The following is a 23,592-nucleotide window of genomic DNA, read 5'->3' as shown; positions in this document are numbered from 1 at the left end:
CCTGCTTTATTTAATTTTGTGTGAGCTGCAGTACACAACAGTGGCGTCGTTAGGCCTATTTTAGGGGTGCTGAAGCCTCCCTAAAATATTCTTAAGCCCCCCTAAATAATTTGGTGGGTTTTTTTTTTTTTTTTTTTTTTTAACTTATTCGATTTTTTTTTTACAGAACTTGCAGACAAATTCAATATAAATATGAGTTTAAAGAAATAATAATATAAACCTGTCGCTATTCACACAAATATGATCATAACTCGGTTGGTCCCTTTCGCTTTACATTGTTAAGGTAGCGTCAGTGCTTCGTTATCCAATCCCTTCCAGTTGTTCACAGGGGACATCCACATGACTGAAAATCCAGTCCTCGTTTTCACTGCTACTTTACACTCCGCTCGTATACACCTGCAGAAACACTAGCGTGCATGTGGTAAACGGCAAGAAATCATGGATATACGCAAGTTTTTCAAGAAAGTAAGTCTTCATCACTGGCTGGTAGTAACAATTAGTTAGCTCCAGCTAACAGCAGAGAGTCCCATGTAAATAATGAACCAGGTGCTCCCCATTTTGATAAATAAAAACCTGGCTAGAGCACTAAGTTAAATTGTTAGCATAATGTTAATTTCTGTCACTCGTTTTAGCTCTGAAAAATCCAGCTGAGCTCATTCAGGTATGGTTATCATCAGTGGAAATAATAATAATCACTCCATCCCCATTAACCTGTAGGAGTCAGGGCAGAGGAGCACAGAGAGGCAGAGGGGGTCAAAGGATGGAGTCATTTGTGATGGAGACAGTCTGATTAGAATTTTATGGGACTCAATATGGATATGAAATATGAAACATTTCAGTCACGGTACAACATATAAGACCTGTTTAACTTGAGCTTTTATTTAGGAGAGTCAAGGTTAGAAAGTGGAGAGAGCAAAGAGAGAGATATGTATATAAGTCAAATTAGCCTGACTCACATATTTTTGAGGGTTCTATTTTAATATTACTTCAATTCAAGTAATTTAGTAATATTTTTCAGGGCTTTAAATTGCAACCATTTTAGTCACATGCGTGCTCAAAATATAATGTTTGTAACTTCAAAATATTTGGGAGCAACAAATTACTGTGGAGCGGGAGCAGAAGTCATGATATTAGCAATTTACATTACAATTCAGTATGTTTTAATGTATCTTGAAGGGTGAGGCAGAAGGAGTGGCTGAGGGAGAAAAAGGTCAACAGGCAAGTTCAAGTCAGAGAGAGCAAGGAGAGACAGAGGAGCTGCAGCAAATAGATCGAGAGGCAGAGGAAGATCAAGTTATTACAGAGAGAGGAGAGCAAACAGGCCAAGAGAGGGAAAATGATGAAGCAGCTGCAGCAACTCATTCTACTACAGGGTTTGATTTAGGTGACAAAGACACAGGGCCCAGACAGGTGAAGCTGAAGAGCTATCCACATGATACTTTTGGTACACAGAAGCGAGCATTTAACCACAGCTGGTTTGAAAAGCACAACTGGTTAGAATATTCAGTCAACCAGAATGCAGCTTTCTGCTTCCCATGTAGAGTGTTTGGCAAAAACATCAAACATGATAGTTTGGTCAGTAACGGTTGCAAGAACTGGAAGAAAGCTTTAGTCATCTTTGGCAAGCATGAGATGGCACAAACACATAAGGACAGTGTTGTTACATGGAAAAGCTACCAGGGAACTAGCAAACAGGGAAACGTTGCACAGATGATAGCAACTGCAAATGTGAGTGAGATAGTCGAAAGAAGAGAGTATCTCAGACGAATTGTTGCAGTCACCTCTATGTTAGGGAGACAGGGACTCCCTTTTCGTGGCCATGATGAAGGTGAAGACAGCCCAAACAGAGGGAATTTTCTTGCGTGCATGGAGCTTTTGAAGGAGTTTGATCCTTTTCTTCAAAAACATAATCCCCCATCAAATGCACAGTATATCTCACCAACATCCCAGAATGACATGATTGACTGTTGTGCCCAGGAAGTTACTAGTGTCATTGTATCTGAAATGACAAAGTCTAAAGTCTATTCCATCATGGTGGATGAGGCAAGGGATAAAAAGGCAGAGCAGTTAGCTGTTTGTGTCAGGTACGTGTCAGAGGGGGCAGTGAAGGAGCGTTTCCTTGCACTTGCAGAGATAAAATCATTTGATGCCCAGTCCATTGCAAATGAGATTCAGCAGCAGATCCAAAACTATGGTCTTGCAGAGCTTAAGTGTGTAGCACAAACATATGATGGTGCAGCCGTTATGAGTGGCTCCACTGGAGGTGTACAAGCACATTTTAGAAGGCTCCATCCTGAGGCTATCTATGTGCATTGTTATGCTCATCAACTCAACCTGGTTTTGTGCAATACTTGCAAGGCTGTCCCAGAGGCTGTGGAGCTTTTCAGCTTGTTGGAGTGTGTGTATTCTTTCTTCAGCACCTCCCTAGTCAATCATCATAAGTTCATGGAGACTCAGGCAAAGCTTGGATTGACAAAAACTGAGCTTGTGCAACTTTCAAACACTCGCTGGGCATGTCAGTTGCGATCAATCAGTGCAGTTCTTGAGACATTGCCTGCCATTTTGGAGTGCCTATCTGCAATTGGATCCCCCATAGCTGTTGGTCTCAGAGCAAAGCTCTACAAGTTCTCAGCAGTCTATGCACTACTGATGTTTCAGTCGATTCTGTCTGTAACCGAAGGACTCCACAAATTCCTGCAGAAAGAGACTTTAGACCTGGCAGAAGCTTTTATCTGCAAACAAGCTGTGTGTGACACACTTAAGGGCAAACACTCAGATGCATTTGCTACAGAGCTGTATGAGAAAACCAAGGCCCTGTGTAACACCCACAGTATCCCTGAACCAGGTGCCAAGACAAGGCACAAACAGAGGAAAATGGAGGATTTTGTCCTGGAGGCAACTGTGGGTTCACGCACTGAATTGAACAACTCAGACACATTGAAAAGAGAGTTACTTTTCCCTTGTGTGGATCGGATGGTTGGCGAGCTTGATCAAAGATTTTGCAGTGTAGATGCAGGGCTGCTAAAAGGCGTCCAGGCATGCAGTCCTAAATCTGAGAACTTCTTGAGTGAACCACACTTGAATGAACTTGCAAAGCACTACAGACTTGACCTGAAAAAAGAGGAGGTTCTGGTGGCCAGAAACTTTCTTACCCGGAAAACAGAGGCTGGATGTCCACCCAAAAATATGTTGTCTGTGTACAACCTCCTTGATTCAGACATGTTTCCCTCTCTGAAGGCAACCATCCAAGTTGCCCTAACAGTGCCTGTCAGCAGCTGCTCGTGCGAACGGTCCTTTAGTGCACTGCGTCGGCTGCACTCCTGGCTGCGTCAAACAATGGGTCAGAAAAGACTTCACAGTCTTGCAGTCATGTCTATTGAAAAAGACACGCTTCAGCATCTGAGTCACAACAGAGTGATTGACCGATTTGCCACTCTTAAAAACAGACGTCATTCTTTGATGCTTCCACCCACCAAGTAACTGGTGATTGCAGCCAGAAAAATGTACTTTTTTATTTTCAGTTTTTTTCTTGTTATTGATGCAGCAAACACATTTCCTCTGTTTTTTTGTTGTACTGTATTATAAAGCAGACTGAAATAAAACAATAGATCTATTGGTGGCCTAGGATGTTTAATCTGTCCAAAAAAGTAGGAAAACAATTTCTCAGTCTTTGTTTTCTGTTTGTGAAATTTTGTGCTCATTCACTACGTTCGTTCATGTCGTGTGCATCTCTTGGGGGCTAAGCCCCCCCTGTCCTTAAAACCTAGTGACACCCCTGGTACACAACATTAAAAAGTTAATATAACATTAGGTTGGTGGCGCCAGGAACTCCAACCTAAGTTTAATATTTATTATTTTTTTAAGTGGGAAGGGGAGCATGTTTTTTTTCCTTTAATACAACGTCTTCCAGGGTCTTTTTCATAGGAAAACCATGTAACGTCTGTGTTAGGTTGGTCAAAAGAGCAATTAGTTGAATTATTCTGGAAAAGATGGGTTGTGTGTGTTTTTTTCTCTTATTTACTTATGTAAATATATTTTTCAAGGGTTAAATAAATGCAACATTAAATTAACAATTGTCTCTCTGTCTTTTCCCGCCCAGTGTGGTGCATTGCTGTCCTCCTGCCCTGACAGTGTGATGTAGCCTCAGTGTTTGTGTTTTAAAGGCTTTTTCCACCAAGATGTCTGTTGAGAGAGAGATGACCTTACCCATCACACCAAGGGTAATAGCGCTTGGTAAGTAAATAGTTTCAATCCTCTTGTAATATTTTTGTAAAAAATCTATGTAATTATTGTGGTATTTGTACCCACAACAACTTATTTAACAGGGGTTTGTCTGTTTTATATTGTATAAAAATAGAATACACACAGTTTGCTGCTGTTTCTCTTATTATTTATTATACACAATGACCAACAGGAAAAAACAGCCTAACATTTCAGCACAGGCCAAAATGCCAAAACATTAGGCAGTTTTTTCCTGTAATTGATCATAATTTTCATTACATAATAAATAATAAGAGAAATAGCAGCAAACCGTGTGGATTCTATTTTTGTACAGTGTGAGGCCTGCTATCCAGCATTCTTGTGGAAACCGTATTTGTAAGGGTGAGCACATTGTCTTATTGGACTCTTGTCTGTTTTTAGGGAATAATTTCATGTCTGCAAGCCGCTAGATGATCAGTTTGGAGGGCAAGGTATTTTATGAGCCTGAGCAGATGCATGACTTCGCCAGCACCCTTGCTGTCTTCTTTGCGTCATACTACGTTTTCAACCTTGAGTATCAGGAGTCAGCGTCCATCACACTGGAGATGATACAGAGGTAAATACTTTACACCATTAAAGCTTACACCATTTAAGAATGAAATATATGTGATAGCTTGACTACAGTTGCAGAAACATATAGGTGATTGCTGTAATGTATGTTTTAATTTTGAAATTAAAGCAGCCTTTTTTCCGTTATAAGGTTCTTTGTGAGGATCAATCCAGACATGGGAACAAAATGCCCTGCAAAACTTGGTACAAGCCGCAAGACAGGTCGTGTCGTAAAGAGGAAGGTTACAAGCATCAGCCCTCGGATCACCACCTTCCTCCAGCGGCTCTCTGAGTTTGAATGGAGGACTTCCAACTAGGTAAGAATACAGAGATGATAATATATTTTACATAGCTGATAATTACACAAATACACATACTGTACACACATCCATACAACAGTATGAATGATCTCAGACAGATGTGAACAAGTGAATAACCTGAGCAAACATGAATATTGATGATGTGTCTTTGACAGGTGGTGATAAAGACTACGCTGAACCCGACCATCCTGGTAATGGAAATCTAAATCCCATGTCTATTTCCTGGGACCCACTGATAATTATTACATTTTGTAAATGATTTTTGTTTTACAATTGTAATAGTTTATTTAATGTTCATGCTGGTGGGTTTGTCCTGTTTTTAGTGGAATGAAAAACTGTTTTCCTTAAAAAAAATCAGACACAGAAAGGTGAAGGACTGTGTAGTTTTCATGTACGCTTCTATTTATTTTGGTTATTGACATTGTTTTTATTCAGTTGAAAAATGTTTTTCTTGTTAAAAAAAATATCAACAATAAATGTTGGTTTAATTCACTATTCTGAGACTACTTTATTGAATTATATTGTTTTTTGTAAATGTTCTTATATTGAATATGAATGTTAATATTATTTTATATGCTGTAAAACACAATTACAGTCTAAACAAATTATACTGTACACAATTACAGTGTTATACCATAAACCACGTTTACAGTAAAGCTGCATTACCACAAACAACATTTACAGTAAAGCTGTTATACTGTTATATATGTTTACAGTAAAGTGGTTGAACTGTAAAACATCACAACAGTAAAGATACTGTAGATCAGTAATTACAGTAGCTTACTGGCAATAGTGTTGCCAGTAAGTTACTGTAAAAATACAATAAAATGTCTAACAGTACATACGAATATACACACGTATACACACACATACGTATACACACACACGTGTACACACACACGTGTACACACACACACGTACACACACACACACACACACACACACGTACACACACACACGTACACACACACACACGTGTACACACACACACGTACACACACACACGTACACACACACACACACGTGTACACACACACACACACACACGTGTACACACACACACGTATATACACACACACGTGTACACACACACGTATATACACACACACGTGTACACACACACGTATATACACGTATATACACACACGTATATACACACACGTATATACACACACACGTATACATGTATGTGTGTATATACGTATATACACACATACGTATACATGTATGTGTGTATATACACGTATATACACACATACATGTATACACATACATATACATATACACATATATACACATACACACACACACACACACACACACACACACACACACATACATACATACATACATATCCTTATAACCTTTGAATACGTATTACTACAGAAAATAGCAATAAAGTTTTTCTGTAATCACCATTGCAGGTCAGTACCAGTAACTTGTAACAATGATTTATTTTTACTTTATTTATTTTTTTAATTTTTTATTTATTTTTGGTCATCGTGTGTTAGTGGCCAGAAAGGCAATTTAATGACCAAATAACCACTGAAATGCCCACAAAAATGATCAAAATTTCTATTTCAGTGTGTGTGCTTCTGTGTGCATCCTCAAGCAGCAAGATGTTCTAACCACAGTAGAGTGGTTTTTGTAGGCACACTTTCTACACCTGGTGCAAGGGGCTGCTGTTCCAATCTTGGAGGTGCGCCTTTTGCACCTTCTTCTCATTTTGTTGATGGGGTGTGGGTCATACTGTGGTTCAGACTACTGTATCTTGAGATCAATGGCAGAAGTGGCTGAGAATCAAGGGACAAGGCCGTCTTGCAATTGTTGAGGTCACCAGCATGTGCCCAAGCTCTTCCGGGATCACTCTTTATTTGTAGGTTGTAGAGGACTCCCCCACTTCTGTGAAATTGTTTCTGATGGGACAAAGGCATCGTATCCCAAGACATCCAGGAGATTGGAGAAAAGAGCCAGCAGCCATCAGTTAGTTGTCCTTCAACAACTCGAGTTGCCAACATCCTCTCTAAGTTATTCAAGCTGTATTTGTGCCTACTGTAGTCCAGGATTGCTTCTTGCTTCCAGGCTTCCTCTATTCCCCATCACACACAGGGATCTGCTGGTTCCCTGTGTGTTGTTGTCATGGTCCGGGTGAGCACGGGGTTTTTCCACTCCGCTGGGTTCTACCTTCAGGCAGAGACTCCAATCAGCTTCCACACCTGGTTCCAATCAAGTCACCTGCATATAAGACCAGCATTCACAACAGACCTCTGCCAGATCTTCTGCTAACCCATGTCAGTGCTAGGCTGCGAACCCCTTGTGAGAACCCTCAACTACTGCTTTTCCCTCACCGTGTTTTTCTTTGTCATAGGACCCACCTGGCAGTCACGTTTCCCGAACTACTCTCATCTCCGCCTGGACGCTGGTTCTGTCATCTGGTTTCTTCCTCTCCACCATCGGACTACACCTGCCTGCCTCCCTGCCAAGTCCCTCACTCCACGCATATTCTGGATCCTCTCTGGACACTCCTCACCCGGAACCCCCTGGACACCCCTTCCTCGCATGACACTTTAAACCTGCAACGCGTAAGCCCTAACCTCCATAGCCTAATCCTGCAGCTGTGATTCACTGGACTGCCACTGACTACTTGTCTCTTCTCATTATAGTGACTGCGTACCTCCATCCAAGCCGCTGCCCCTTTTTCCATCCGTGAAATCCAGCACCTAGCCATAGCACTCAGTTTCATGTTCACAGTTTGGCCTCACAGTTCACAGTTCATAGCATTTCATAATTCATAGCATTCATAGTCTCCTGTTGTGTAATTTCACTAGACACTTGTAAATAAAGCACTGTGTTCACGCCCGTTTGCCTCCCTCTGTGTCTGCATTTGAGTCCACACCCACAGCCGGGCCCTCTCGGCCGTAACAGTAAGATCTGGCCACAATATGGACTCAGCAGACGCAGAGCGGACAGCCATTCAGAAACAAGGTGCAATCCTAGGTCACCACGAGCAATCCATTCAATATCTCCTGGCTTCACAGAAAGACCTTGGTGAGGGACAGGCTAAGATCTTTGCTGCCCTAGAGACTCTACAAGCTAACCTCGCTTCCGTGCCGCGTCCTGCCCCCGAACCCTCGCCCCCCGCACAAGACACACAGCCATCCACTTCGTCCCCTGCCTCGGCTTACGCGCTCCAAAGTGGGCCGATTTTTCGCGACGCATCATCCCCGGAGCCCGAACCTTTTTCTGGGGATCCGGGGAGCTGCACGGGGTTCCTACTTCAGTGCGATCTGGTATTTGGCCGCTCACCGCGCACCTTCATTGACAACGCCGCTCGGATTTCCTATTTCATAGGGAAATTACGGGACCGTGCTCTAAAATGGGCAGAAGCATACCTGTCAAGCCATCCCCTGCGAACTTGCTCTTATGATGACTTCCTGGGTGAGTTTAAAAAGACATTCACTCATCCTGTCTCTGAGGGCGGTTCGGCCCGTAAGTTGTTAAAGCTGCGCCAGGGTCGCCGTAGTGTTGCTGATTACCTCATAGATTTTCGAACGGCCGCCGCGGAGACGGGGTGGCCAGATCACGCGTTGCAGGGAATCTTTCTACAGTCCCTGAATGATAACATGAAAGATCAGCTTGCTTCACGGGATGAGCCCGCTACGTTTGAGGAGTTAGTCTCCCTTTCTCTCCGTATTGACATCAGGCTGAGAGAGAGGGAGAATGAAAGGAACTACAAACCCCAACGTCCCCTCCTCCGCCCTCTTCCGTGTTCGTTTACGCCGGCCCCACCCATAATGCAGTCGCCTGTGTCGGCCGCCTCTCCCTCCGTCGTGGACGCGGCGCCGGAACCGATGCAGATCGGCCGCGCTCAGCTGCCGCCGGAGGAGAGAGAGCGTCGCTTTCGTGCACGCGCGTGTTTTTATTGCGGGTCGACAGAACATTTAATCGCAGCATGTCCCAAGAGGGGAAAAGGGCCAGCCCGCCAGTAGATTCGGGGATACGGGTGGGCGGTTCTCATAGTGATGATAAACCCCGTTTGCTTCTCACAGTCAGTTTAGTTATCAACCGTGCCACGCACACCTTTCAGGCCCTGGTCGACTCCGGTTCAGAGCAAAACCTAATCAGTTTTGACCACGCCACACGGTTGGGATTGCACCTTGTGCCTTTAGATCCGCCCATTTCTGCGAAAGCACTTAATAACCAGGTCTTTGCACAAATAACTCACCACACTGAGCCAGTGACTGTAATCACTTCAGGAAATCATAGGGAGGTGCTCACTTTCTTCGCCCTCTCATCGCCTGACACTCCCCTCACATTCGGCTACCCTTGGTTAAAGCTACACAATCCACACTTGGATTGGTCTGGACGGAAGATAATAAGCTGGAGTGTATTCTGCCATGCTAATTGTTTGAGGTCGGCGTGTCCCCCGGGCCCCGAGGAGCCCTATGCGTTGGAAGAAACAACCCCCGATCTCACTGGTGTGCCCATGGAATATCACGATTTCAAAGAGATTTTTAGTAAGAGTAGGGCGCAAGCTTTGCCGCCTCACAGACAATATGACTGTGCCATAGACCTTCTCCCCGGTGCTCCTTTGCCCTCCAGTCGATTATACAACATATCTAAACCAGAACGTGTTGCTATGGAGGAGTACATCAGAGAGTCACTTGCTGCTGGAATAATTCGACCGTCGTCTTCACCTGTTGCTGCCGGATTCTTCTTTGTGGGTAAGAAGGACGGGTCGCTACGACCATGTATTGATTTCCGTGGTCTCAACGACATAACTATAAAGAATAAATACCCATTGCCACTCATCAGTTCTGTGTCAGAGTCCCTGCAAGGCGCCACTATCTTCACTAAGCTGGATCTCCGTAATGCTTATCATTTGGTTCGCATTAGGCAGGGAGATGAGTGGAAGACGGCCTTTAACACGCCACTGGGCCACTTCGAGTACCTGGTCATGCCCTTTGGACTAACGAACGCCCCAGCCGTATTTCAAGCTTTGGTGAATGATGTTCTCAGGGACTTTCTGAACAGATTTGTGTTTGTATATCTGGATGACATACTCGTATTTTCCAGATCGCTCCAGGAACATCACGCTCATGTCCGTGCTGTCATCCAGCGCTTATTGGAGAACAAACTGTACATAAAGGCAGAAAAGTGTGAGTTTCATGCATCGTCAGTCTCTTTTCTTGGTTATATCCTGGCAGGGGGGCAACTGAAGACTGATCCAGCAAAGGTCAAGGCAGTCACAGAGTGGCCGGTGCCCACATCCCGTAAGCTTCTCCAGAGATTCCTGGGCTTTGCCAACTTCTACAGGCGATTCGTCAGGAACTACAGTCAGGTAGTTGCACCTCTAACACGCCTCACGTCTACAAAGCACCCATTCACGTGGCCTACCGAAGCCGACAGAGCTTTCAACAAGCTGAAACAACTGTTTACAACAGCTCCCGTGCTAATTCAGCCCGACACCAGCAAGCCCTTCATCGTTGAGGTGGACGCATCAGATGTTGGAGTGGGGGCAGTGTTGTCTCAACATACTGGTCCATCAGCAAAGTTACAACCCTGCGCTTTCTTCTCGCGTCGCTTGTCTCCAGCAGAGAGAAACTACGATATTGGGGACCGTGAGCTGCTTGCTGTGAAACTAGCGTTGGAGGAGTGGCGGCACCTGCTGGAGGGGGCTGAGCACCCATTCATAGTCTGGACAGACCATAAAAATTTAACGTACCTACGGAATGCAAAGAGACTAAATACACGCCAAGCCCGTTGGTCACTGTTTTTTGCCCGTTTCAACTTTTCTATCTCATATCGCCCAGGTACCCGGAATGTTAAGCCAGATGCTCTCTCCCGCCAGTTCGAAGCTGCCTCAGAGCGGTCAGGGGTGCCCTCCATACTCCCTGCCAGCTGTCGTGTAGGGGCTGTCACATGGGAAGTAGACTCTGTCATTCAGCGGGCTCTGCAAGCAGAACCTGATCCGGGCACCGGTCCAGCTAACAAGCGCTATGTACCCACAGCAGCCCGCACCAAGGTTTTGGAATGGGTTCACACGGCCAAGTTCGCAGGGCACCCGGGCCGAGGTAGGACAGCTATGCTACTGAAGAGACACTTTTGGTGGGAGACGTTGGATAGGGATGTACGTGAATACGTAGCTGCTTGCACGGTTTGTGCTCGTAATAAGTCCAGGAATCACCGTCCTTACGGACTGCTTCACCCACTAACCACCCCACACCGGCCATGGTCACATATTGCGTTGGATTTTGTAACAGGGCTTCCAAACTCTGCAGGAAAGACTACCATACTTACCATAGTTGACAGATTTTCCAAGGCAGCACATTTCATAGCTCTAGATAAATTGCCCACTGCTTCAGAAACAGCTAAACTGTTGGTTGAACATGTTTTCAGACTCCATGGGATCCCTATGGAAATAGTGTCTGACAGGGGTCCCCAGTTTGCTTCTCAGGCCTGGGGAGCCTTTTGTACGGCCCTGGGGGCCAAGCCCTGTTTGAGCTCAGGCTACCATCCACAGACCAATGGCCAAACTGAGCGCCTGAACCAAGAACTCGAGACCACTCTTCGCTGCGTCACTGCCCATAATCCAGCCTCTTGGTCCACATTCTTGCCGTGGGTTGAATATGCGCATAACACACTCACCGCCTCGGCCACAGGTCTTTCACCTTTTGAGGCGTCCTTAGGTTACCAGCCACCTCTGTTCCCCGAGCAAGAAGCTGAGCTTGCGGTGCCTTCTGTCCAGCATCATCTGCAGCGTTGCCGCCGGGCCTGGACGCGGACTCGTGAGGCGCTGTTGCGCGCTGTGTCTCGCCAATGCCACTACGCCAACCAGCGGCGCACGGCGGCTCCTACTTACTCTCCGGGGCAAAAAGTGTGGCTGGCGGCTAAGGATATCCCACTCCAGGGAACCTCCCGCAAGCTGTCTCCGCGCTATATTGGGCCTTTCGTGATTGACAGGCTGATTGGCCCTGCGGCAGTCCGGCTCACATTGCCTGCATCGTTGCGGATCCATCCGGTGTTCCATGTTTCGCAGGTCGAGCCAGTGTTGTCTAGTCCTCTGTGCCCTCCTTCCGACCCCCCTCCTCCCGCCCGGCTCGTCGATGGTCATCCTGCCTTCTCGGTGCGGCGTATCCTGGACGTGCGTCGGTGGGGCAGGGGCCGGCAGTTTCTGGTGGACTGGGTGGGGTACGGGCCTGAGGAGCGTTCGTGGGTGTCTCGGTCTCTGATCTTGGACCCGGCGCTTGTTTCTGATTTTTTCAGGTCTCGTCGCGTGTCCGGGTCTGCTCGGTCGCCGGGGGGCGATCGTTGAGGAGGGGGTACTGTCATGGTCCGGGTGAGCACGGGGTTTTTCCACTCCGCTGGGTTCTACCTTCAGGCAGAGACTCCAATCAGCTTCCACACCTGGTTCCAATCAAGTCACCTGCATATAAGACCAGCATTCACAACAGACCTCTGCCAGATCTTCTGCTAACCCATGTCAGTGCTAGGCTGCGAACCCCTTGTGAGAACCCTCAACTACTGCTTTTCCCTCACCGTGTTTTTCTTTGTCATAGGACCCACCTGGCAGTCACGTTTCCCGAACTACTCTCATCTCCGCCTGGACGCTGGTTCTGTCATCTGGTTTCTTCCTCTCCACCATCGGACTACACCTGCCTGCCTCCCTGCCAAGTCCCTCACTCCACGCATATTCTGGATCCTCTCTGGACACTCCTCACCCGGAACCCCCTGGACACCCCTTCCTCGCATGACACTTTAAACCTGCAACGCGTAAGCCCTAACCTCCATAGCCTAATCCTGCAGCTGTGATTCACTGGACTGCCACTGACTACTTGTCTCTTCTCATTATAGTGACTGCGTACCTCCATCCAAGCCGCTGCCCCTTTTTCCATCCGTGAAATCCAGCACCTAGCCATAGCACTCAGTTTCATGTTCACAGTTTGGCCTCACAGTTCACAGTTCATAGCATTTCATAATTCATAGCATTCATAGTCTCCTGTTGTGTAATTTCACTAGACACTTGTAAATAAAGCACTGTGTTCACGCCCGTTTGCCTCCCTCTGTGTCTGCATTTGAGTCCACACCCACAGCCGGGCCCTCTCGGCCGTAACATGTTGTGGTCAAAAGAAGCACATTCCTCCATTGCTTTGGCATTTGGGATATCACCATGGTAGTTTTGGTGAAGCCAAAGACAGGCAACAAAATATTCCTCTGTTGCAACTGAAGGAGCTGGGAAGGTAGCTCTAGGTTGTTTCCCCTGTGCCAGTTTTCATCTGAGGAGTTCCTCTGCCAAGGTTACCGAAGTAAAGACATTGTCCTTGGAGCTCCTCTGTCAGTTTGAGTCTGAACCCCTTTCCCTTTTTTACTTCCAGAGAGCTTCCAGTGTTGTCATCCCACATGCTATGTATTGCTTTATTCTGATGTAGGCTCACATTTCCACTTCATCTATAATCCTCCAATCCTCACACCTTTGCCTCCCGTGCAGGTTTGTAAGGGTGCACAGCAGCTGAAAGATCTCCTTTGTCATTAAAAAGTCAAAAGTAGATCTCAGGCTGCTAATGAAGGGAACTGCATAAAGGATGAGCCCTGGTTTGATACCAGTGGTTACTGGATTGTAGAGCAGTCTCTCTTCAGTAGTGGGATGCCCCCCAACCCTCATCAAAGAAGAGGATTCAGGCACTGGCTGGTACTCATCATCAGCGGTGATGTAGTCAGCCTCTTTGGAGATTGTCTCCTCATCTTCTGGAGAGGACGTTTTCTTTATCTTGGGCAGATGTCTTTTCTTCAAGGGCAGAGAACTGCTTGCTGTCCTTGCTCTCTGACCAGATCATACAAAAAGTGCTTGAAGCAGTGATGACCTTCTTGCCATATTGTCAGAATAAATGATCTGGAAGCTGTTAGGCTTACTTACAGAAGTAGCACTGTCTGCACCTGCATAAACTCCAGGCCACGCTGCAGCTGCACGTTTGAACTCTGCAAAATGTCCGGTGATCAAGGCTGGACTGGGACAAAAAAAAAAAATCAGCCCGGGCATTTTGACTAGAGACCGGCCCACCAGGATAAAGATTGAAAATCAAATCAAATCAAATCAAATCACTTTTATTGTTACATCACATGTGCAGGCACACTGGCACAGCACATGCGAGTGAAATTCTTGTGTGCGAGCCCCACAAGCAACAGAGATGTGCAAACACAACAACACAAACGAGCAAAATACAAGAATGGCCAACCTGAAACTAATAAATATATGTACAATATATAATAGTGTATGCATTTCTGGATGTGTATACTAAATATTTTCCTACGTGTGTGTGTGTGTGTGTGTGTGTGTGTGTGTGTGTGTGTGTGTGTGTGTGTGTGTGTGTGTGTGTATACACATTTTTACAAATTAAATAGTAAAAAAAAAAATAATAATAATAATAATAATAATAATAATAAAATATATAAAATATACAGAGTTGAATATGTGCAAAACAAGTGGCATTTATATACAGTGTGGAGTGCATAATGTTGAAGTTCCAGTAGTGAAGCTGAGGTGTCTATGAAGTGTTCAGCAGTCTGATGGCCTGATGGAAGAAGCTGTCTCTCAGTCTGCTGGTACGGGACCGGATGCTGCAGAACCTCCTTCCTGATGGAAGCAGTCTGAACAGTTTATGGCTGGGGTGACTGGAGTCCTTGATGATCCTCCCCGCTTTCCTCAGGCAGCGCTTCCTGTAGATGTCTTGGAGGGAGGGAAGCTCACCTCCAATTATTCGTTCAGAGCTGGAGAGCTTTGCAGTTGTAGGCGGTGCTGTTGCCATACCAGGTGGTGATGCATCCAGTGAGGATGCTCTCAATGGCACAGTGATAGAAGGTCCTGAGGATGCGGGGGCTCATGCCGAATCTTTTCAGTCTCCTGAGAAAGAAGAGGCGCTGCTGCGCCTTCTTCACTGTTTTGTTTGTGTGTACTGACCACGTAAGATCCTCAGCCAGATGTACTCCAAGGAACCGGAAGCTGCTCACTCTCTCCACAGCAGCGCCGTTGATGGTGATGGGGGTGTGTACTTCTCTGCACCTCCGGAAGTCCACTATCAACTCCTTTGTCTTTGCGACGTTGAGGGTGAGATGGTTGTCTTGACACCAGTGGGTCAGGGCGCTGACCTCCTCCCTGTAAGCCGTCTCATCACCGTTGGTGATAAGACCCACCACTGTAGTGTCATCCGCAAACTTCACAATGATGTTGGAGCTGTTAGTGGCTGTGCAGTCGTAGGTGTAGAGTGAGTACAGGAGAGGGCTCAGTACACACCCCTGTGGAGCACCAGTGTTCAGTGTGATGGGGGGATGAGGTGATGCTGCCCAGTCTGACCACCTGGCGTCTGTCAGACAGGAAGCTAAGGATCCAGCTGCAGAGGGAGCTGCTCAGTCCTAGATCCTGCAGTTTCCTGTCCAGCTTCGAGGGAACGATGGTATTGAATGCTGAGCTGTAATCTACAAACAGCATTCTCACATACGTGTCTCTCTTCTCCAGGTGTGACAGGGCAGTGTGTAGTGTCAGGGCTATGGCATCATCAGTGGACCTGTTGTGGCGGTATGCAAACTGTAGAGGGTCCAGTGAGTCGGGTAGTGCAGAGCAGATGAAGTCCCTGACCAGCTTCTCGAAGCATTTGCTTACGATGGGGGTCAGGGCTACAGGTCGCCAGTCGTTCAATGAGGAGATGGTGGAGGATTTGGGTACAGGGACGATGGTGGCCATTTTGAAGCAGGCTGGGACTACAGACAGAGAGGGAAAGGTTGAAGATGTGTGTGAACACTCCAGCCAGCTGAGCCGCGCATGACTTGAGGACGCGGCCGGGAATCCCGTCCGGACCAGTAGCTTTGCGCGCGTTCACCTTCCTGAAGCACTTCCGCACATCCTCCTCAGACACAGTGTGCGCACTGACGTCATCCGCGGTGCGCACACTGTCCGGTCTCATGGTGTTCGCTGCGTCGAATCTAGCGTAGAATACGTTTAGATCCTCACACAGAGAGGCCGTGGTCTGCGGTGTGCTGGTTTTCCCTCTAAAGTCTGTGATCGTGTTTAGTCCCTGCCACATACTCCGAGGGTTGTCAAACTGTTGCTCCACCCTGTCCCTGTACTCACGTTTGGCTGCTTTGATCCTCTTCCGGAGTTGGTAATGTGCGTGTTTGTAGTCCGATGTGTTTGCGGAGGCAAAGGCGGTGTTCCGTGCCGCCAGTGCCGCGCGAACATCTCCGTTAATCCAGGGTTTTTGATTTGGGAAGGATTTAACTGTTCTGGATGGGACGACATCTTCCACGCATTTCCTGATAAATCCACAGACTGAGTCTGTGTATTCATCAATGTCTCTGGCGGCCACGTGAAACATTTCCCAGTCCACGTGATCAAAACAGTCCCGCAGCGCAGACTCCGATTGGTCCGTCCAACAGTGCACCGCCCTCCGGGTTGGAGCTTCCTGTTTCAGCTTCTGCCTGTAGGCGGGCAGGAGCAGGATGGAGCAGTGATCTGATTGGCCGAATGGGGCGCGGGGGAGGGCTTTGTACGCATCCCGGAAAGAGGTGTAACAGTGGTCGAGTAGCCGGTTTCCATGTGTGTTAAAAAGGATGTGTTGATGGAGTTTTGGTGAGACTTTCTTCAGGTTTCCCTTATTAAAGTCTCCGGCTGTGATAAACGCTGCCTCTGGGTGTGCGGTTTCCTCACTGCTGATCGCGCTGTACAGTTCCCTGAGTGCACGGTCAGTGTCGGCTTGTGGGGGAATGTAAACAGCCGTAATAATCACTGCTGTAAATTCCCTCGGTAGCCAGAATGGCCGGCACTTAATCATCAGGTACTCCAGGTCCGGTGAGCAGAAGGATTTGACCGGGTGCACGTTCGCATAATCACACCAGCTGTTGTTGATCATGAAACACACACCACCGCCTCTGCTTTTCCCAGTAAGATCCTGTGACCTGTCCGCGCGGTGCACAGAGAACCCCGGCAGTTGTATTGCGGAGTCCGGTACTTTGTCCGATAGCCAGGTTTCTGTGAGGCAGATCACGCAGCAGTCCCGCATCTCTCGCTGGAATGAGATCCGTGCCCGAAGCTCGCACAGCTTGTTCTCCAGAGACTGCACATTAGCCAGTAATAAACTGGGTAACGGTGGTCTGTAAGTGTGCCGTCTCAGTCGAACCAGAACGCCAGATCTTCTCCCTCTGCGTCGGCATTTGCGGCCTCCAGGGCCAGAGAACAAAGGCGTCTCAGGTGAGATGAATGGGGGGTCTGCAAACGGAGCGTCCGTGTTGCAAAACTTGAACTCCGGAAAGTTATAAGAAAGACCGTCTTTTATGTCCAGTAAGGTTTGTCGGTCGTACACAAGGAGACAAGTGCTGCTCGTGAAAAAATAAAGGAAAAGTAAAATTAAACACAGAAGAAAGCCGTTGCTTGGGGGAGCTCGCGACGAGGCTGCCATACTCGGCGCCATCTTGATATCAAATGTGACGTCATTCAGGGGTAAAACCGCAAAGGATTCTGAGAACTTGTGGCAAGAGGTACTAGCGCACGCAGGCTTTCAATTGAACTCAGTTACACAGCGATAAAAAGAAACCCAAAAAATGGCAAGAAGCTGTTGTATTATTAACTACAATAGCCGGTCGCATGACAGCCACGGGAAGCCGACGGGTAAAGAGATCATTTTTTTATATCGGATTAAGTCGTTGAAGAGAATTTTTTTAAGCCATGTTTCCGAAGTAAGAGCCGACGGATGGTCTGGATATATCAAATATTGTCATGTAACGGTGTGTGGCAGGCAGGAAAATAGGACCCAAACGCAAACTCACGGGAAAACAGAACTGAACTCAAAATGCAGCTTTATCGCTGACAGGTAGTGATGGGACGTTCTGTATCGAGGCTTCGGAGCATGTGTCGAGTAATGGAGGGGGCGTTTCCGCGAAGCGCGTATCGAGGCTTGCTTCGTTTATGGGAGGAGCTCAAAATGATGACGTCCGAAGCCTCGCTGCCCGGCTGTACCACGTGACTGGTTCATTAAGTGGTTCGAACTTTGCCGCGAGATATGACAGCGATATAAACCCCTCAGACTTCATTCAAAAATGTGGGTGTTTGATGGAGAGTTGCGGTTAGTGAGAGTTTGGAGACCGTTTGGAGGTTTATGAGAGTGAGGAAAGTCAGGAGAGAATGGAGCCAGCTAAGAAGAGGAGGATGTCCTCCCCTGTGTGGGAACATTTTGATCTTATTCCTCCCAACAAGGTATGTAAATTTCTACAGAAGATGTATTTTCATGATACTGATGGTGCAATACAATTTATGTTGAGCTGTCTTGACTTTTGTACAAGGTGAAGTGTTTGCTATGTGCCAGGGAGCTGGGATATAACAACAACAACACCTCATCCATGCTTAGGCACTACAGAGCTTTGCATGAGAATAAGGGGGACACCGATTGTGGAGCAAGACCAGGTGAGCGATCAAATGCAATGATAATATAGGATGCAGTAATGTTACTAAATGATATAACAATATTATACAGCTGTTATAAGTTACGTGTGTGATATTTATATTTGTGCTTTGTCTTTATTGTCTTTCCTCAGGAGAACAATCTCAAATAGATGAAGACCTGGTCAGCATGGTGATTGAGGACTCCCAGCCATTTAGCATTGTGGAGGACAAAGGATTCAAAAGATTTGTTAAATCATTAAATCCTAGCTATGTTCTCCCCACTAAAAAGGTCATAAAAGCAGTGAAAATTTAGTTTTTACAGAATAAAATGTGAACAGGCAAGCCTCAGTGTGTAACTGTCCATACCTCAACGTTACAAAAGCACAACTACTGTCCACACCCCAACCACACCTCACCTCACAGTAAATGATCATTTCCATTTCAAGCATTTCCAAATAATCATTTCCCATACTGCCACTATAAATATACACAGTATACTGCCATCACTACAATATACATGTTTTACACACTCCTTTTGTTGTTGACATTTACAGGCTGTGTGCAAAATGCCACACTCTTCAAATTCATGCCAGCTATTATTTTTACGTCCAGTAGGTGTCCTGCTAGAGCAAATGAAGCTTCATGAAGCTTCGCGTTGGGGTGAACCAATTGGATGAAAAGCTTCAGTGCTTCATGGGGCTTCATCTGCCCATCACTACTGACAGGTGACAAACGATAACAGTGATACAAAAGCAATGCAAAACTAAACTGGGAAGAGCTAATTGTAACACATACCAGACGACACGGGGAGACACACACAGCATGAGGGACGACGCGACGCTGACTCAGAGAAACACAGGGCTTAAATACACAGAGGGATAACGAGGGAATGAGACACAGAAGGAGAGCACAGATGGGAGTAATCAGGCTGGACGAGACAAGCAAAGCAGGACACATTCACATAAGACATGGACCATCAAAGTAAAACAGGAAGTATCATACAGAGACGCAAACTTGACACAGTGAAGAAAGCAACTAAGAAACACAGAGACATAAACCATAAGGCAGAGGACTCTAAGACCCAAAATACGCGGAGGGAAATACTCAGCTTGGAACACAAGAAACTAGACTAGAGGGAGTAACAAAAGACCAACCATGAGAACATAATGCACAATGCAGAGGGACAGAAAACAAACTCAAACATGCAAAGACACACAATTACACAGAACAGAGGGGACACAGAGAGACATGAAGGGCAAGGGATCAAAACTAGAAGCCACAGAATAAATCACACAAGTACCATATTACAAACATCACAAGGAACTAGAAACGCTGGGTCAGGGGAAACATGGAATAAACACAAAGAGAGACGAGGGCTCAAAAATACACAGAGGGGCACACAGGGGGTAAGAGTCACGAAGGGAAAACACTTAGGGAACAACACAACAGGACAACTCAGGAAACATGGCCTAAATAAGGAACGAAATACAAAAATACAAGAAACTAAGAATACTGGGCCCACATGGCCCAGGACCCTGACAAATATAACGTCCCAGAACACTCCAGCTCACAGGTTAGTCTGCTCCAAGCATTCCCACAAAGGTCAGAGTTTTGTAGTAGTTAATACGTCATTTTTCTTAACATAATTGGTGATATAGGTTACAAGCAAGTCTGGCGCTGAACAGAAATTGTCGCACTATGCTCCTTTGTTTATTGTGTTTATTGTGCATAAATAGTGAATTGTCCTGACACAATATTGCGTTTCGCTTCTGTTATTACCATGGTACATTGACAAAAACATATACTTTTATTCACAGGATAAAACAGTTGTTTTGTATCACTAATTGTCCAGTATGATTACAGCATACAATATTATTGTCACTGCTACATTTCTGTAATGCTACCAGAAATTATTTCCACTACTAATTAATTACCGTTGAGCTCAAAGGTCCTATTAATAAACGGTTAACGAATGTGTATTTATGACGACGATTTGTGAGACTGGTAAACTTACCTTTGTTCGTACGATGGTCTTTACTTTCTACACGGTGCATTTCAAGGTCCTGTACCCATTCGTCGGTAAACTGTACCTGGGCTTGTTGCAGTGACCTGAAGTTACTAAGCTTCATGAGTGTGTGCACTCACTCAAAGAACCGTATAATTATAAATCTGAGCGTGGTGAAAGTTGGGCAGCACGCTAACGTCCTTTGTCCACTCTGTGTGCTCGTAAGGGTCTGACCCTTTCACTCCTTTGATTTTTCCTCGTATCTTTTCTTTGTCTTTTCGTCGAGTCTGTCTTTGTACGGACCGGCATTGTTCTCCTTTTGTTTTGTACATTCCTTTTTTGTGCGTCAAAGAAAAAACAAGAAGGCATTGGAACCGGAGAATGAACGTTTGCGGTGCTGCAAATGCTTGCATTTGATGCAGTACTTGGATTGTTTTGCCACGAGTTCCCGGCATGCAATGCGCGAAAATCACGTGATTGCTAAACAAGGGGGAGGGTGCATCCGGCCTCCTCGGCTGTAATTGGTCCAGCCCAGAGTCGATCATGACCAATTGGCCAATCCAACACCTTTCATTATATATAACCTTCCTAAAAAAAAAATAAAAAATAAAAAATCCATCGGCCCATAAAAACAAAAAATCGCCAGCGGCCCACCAGGCAAATGCCCGGTATGCCCGATGGCTAGTCCAGCTATGCCGGTGATTGAGTTTTGGTTTTTCTTGGTCTTTTGAGTGTTAATATTTTGGGTATGGTCTCTTTTTATGAAAAATACATCAATAAAAGTGCTTTTAGCATGTGCTTCAAAGCAACGTTTGACTGGGAACCTCAAAGCTCAATAGCCTGCATCAATAGAAATTCACTGCAGCCTATGTAATGTTTGATGCATCATAGAATAGAATAGAATATTCTTTATTGTCATTGTCACAAGTACAATGAAATTGAAAGATGTCTCCGGTCAGTGCAACATCACGAAAGATAAATACTTAAAAACTATAATAGATAGGATATAAAAGATAGAAATACATATAAAATACAGTATTCTCATACAGTAAATACACCCAAGCAATCCAGGCCTAAGGCCCCATACAGACACTCAACATACGACCTAGTTGATATATCACTCAAACAATCAATCACTCAGTCAATTTGTTAGCGCATCCAACAAAACATGTCTGAAAGCATTCCAACATCAAGGGCACAAATGACAACAGGGGCAATGAAAGTCATCTACTTTTAGTAGCATTGAGACATGATATTGCAATTGGGTAGAAACTGTGTTTGAGTCTGTTAGTCCTTGTGTATGTTGTTCTATACCGTTTACCTGAAGGCAGCAGTTCGAACATGGAGTGTCCAGGGTGTGAGGTGTCCTTTTTGATGTTATGGGCTCTTTTGAGGCAGCGGGAACTGTGTAGGTCTTTCAGTTTGAGGAGAGGGCAGCCGATTGTCCTTTGGGCAGCGTTGATTACTCCCTGGAGTGCTTTCCTCTGAGCCACTGTGCAGCTAGCGTACCATATGCCTATGCAGTACGTTAGTATGCTTTCGATGGAGGCTCTGTAGAAAGACACCAGCAGTCTCTGTGTGATGTTGTTCTTCTTGTTCATCATAATTTATTCCAGTCTATCTTGCAAATACATGTTTGTGCTACATGTCATGCACAAACACAAACTATTAGATCCTTAAGATAAAACCTATGTCAAAATTGTGTCATTCTATTGGTCTATTCGAGTGTGTTAAGCCATCAGTTTCCTTATTGGAAACTAAGAATATTACATGAAATTGCTTGTTTCGCCAAGAATGGGTAAATGATGTTATTTGGTAAAAAAAACAAAAAAAACCATTAAAAACTACAATTTTCATGTGTCAAGTTTAGAATGAAAGCAATTTTACCTAAATTGCCTGATTTAGTACTGTCAATAACAAGGAATCAAAAAAGTGTTTATAATGGGTTTCAACTGGCCAAAAATAGCCACAATAGAGCCAAGAGTAACAATTTGATGTATAGTGTATATTATTGATATATTTAACCCTTGTGTCATACTGGGGCCTTTTTGGGTCCCTTTGTTTGTTCGCATGTAAGCCATTTCCACTGTGTTGGGTGTAATATAGCGAAACTTGCCACCCGGTTTCGTTTTCGTAAAAGATTCAAAATTTCAGTCTGATTTTCTTAAATCAGCCTAACACGGCTGAGCAGCAAAAATACTCACACTGATCACCCTAGGGACCGTTTTGGGCCCATTGACTTCCATTATAAACGCTATTTTTCATCCCAAAATTATTATTATATGATTTTATTTTTTCTTCTTTTTTTGGATGTCAATGACGACTCAGGGCCTTGAAGTTTTAATTTTTAAATTGCAAAAAAAATGCAAAAAAAATAATGGCAGGTCAAAATGTATGTTGGTGCCAATCTTTGGTCCATCTAAAGGCCTACTTATAATAACAATCACATATTACTTCAAATGGTTTTTTGTGAAAATATTTAGTTTCTTATTTTGTTTTTTGGGGCTAATAACACAGGGCGCTCATGTAATAACACTGGGATTTAAAGGGTTAAAACAACGCAAATATAATAAAACTTTATGTGAATATTTCAGGCAGAAGTAGTCTTAAAAGACTGACTCATTTAAAGTGGTGAAAAATATTAGTATATCACATTTTATTGCACTTTTTGGGGCGGGACCTTTTTGGGTCCCCAGGGCGATCAACGTAAGTTTTTTAAAGGATGGCACATTAAGCAGCTGAAGTAAAAATAAAATAAAAAAATATCTGAAAAAATCTAGACCCTTTGGAAGTTTAATTCCATTTGCATTAACACAGCAAAAATGGTTGAAAAAAGAAAAGTGAAGTGGCCACAAATGGCCACCATAGAGCTTAAAGGGTGCTTGAACATGTAGCTAAACATTTTGATCCAGATAACTGAGATCAAGGCCCTGAAGATTACTTCAGTGAACTAGACCACACTCTAGTGGAGTTGCCACATCCATCCAAAGAATGAAAGCTAAAGTTGTTTCACAACTTCAGTCACAGCCTTC

General features: G+C 45.1%; 1 protein-coding gene across 1 annotated transcript; it reads left to right on the top strand.

Moving 5' to 3' along the window:
• Positions 1-1,819: 1,819 nt before the first annotated feature.
• Positions 1,820-3,551, top strand: LOC146607796 (zinc finger MYM-type protein 1-like). Its single transcript, XM_085347989.1, has one exon. It carries the CDS (start codon positions 1,867-1,869, stop codon positions 3,478-3,480), a length of 1,614 nt encoding a protein of 537 aa, XP_085204115.1. The 5' UTR covers positions 1,820-1,866; the 3' UTR covers positions 3,481-3,551.
• The last annotated feature ends 20,041 nt before the right edge of the window (positions 3,552-23,592 follow it).

The sequence above is a fragment of the Diplotaxodon limnothrissa genome, linkage group LG23 (genome assembly GCF_057381915.1).
Source record: "Diplotaxodon limnothrissa isolate DT_005_m linkage group LG23, D_limnothrissa_male_GT1.1, whole genome shotgun sequence".
Lineage (NCBI taxonomy): Eukaryota > Metazoa > Chordata > Actinopteri > Cichliformes > Cichlidae > Diplotaxodon > Diplotaxodon limnothrissa.
The sequence above is the reverse complement of the archived record's forward strand: the minus strand, read 5'-3'. Positions and strand labels throughout refer to the sequence as shown.

Coding starts and splice junctions, on each gene's coding strand:
- LOC146607796 (XM_085347989.1), top strand. CDS start 1,867: ATGGAGCTTTTGAAGGAGTTTGATCCTTTTCTTCAAAAACATAATCCC.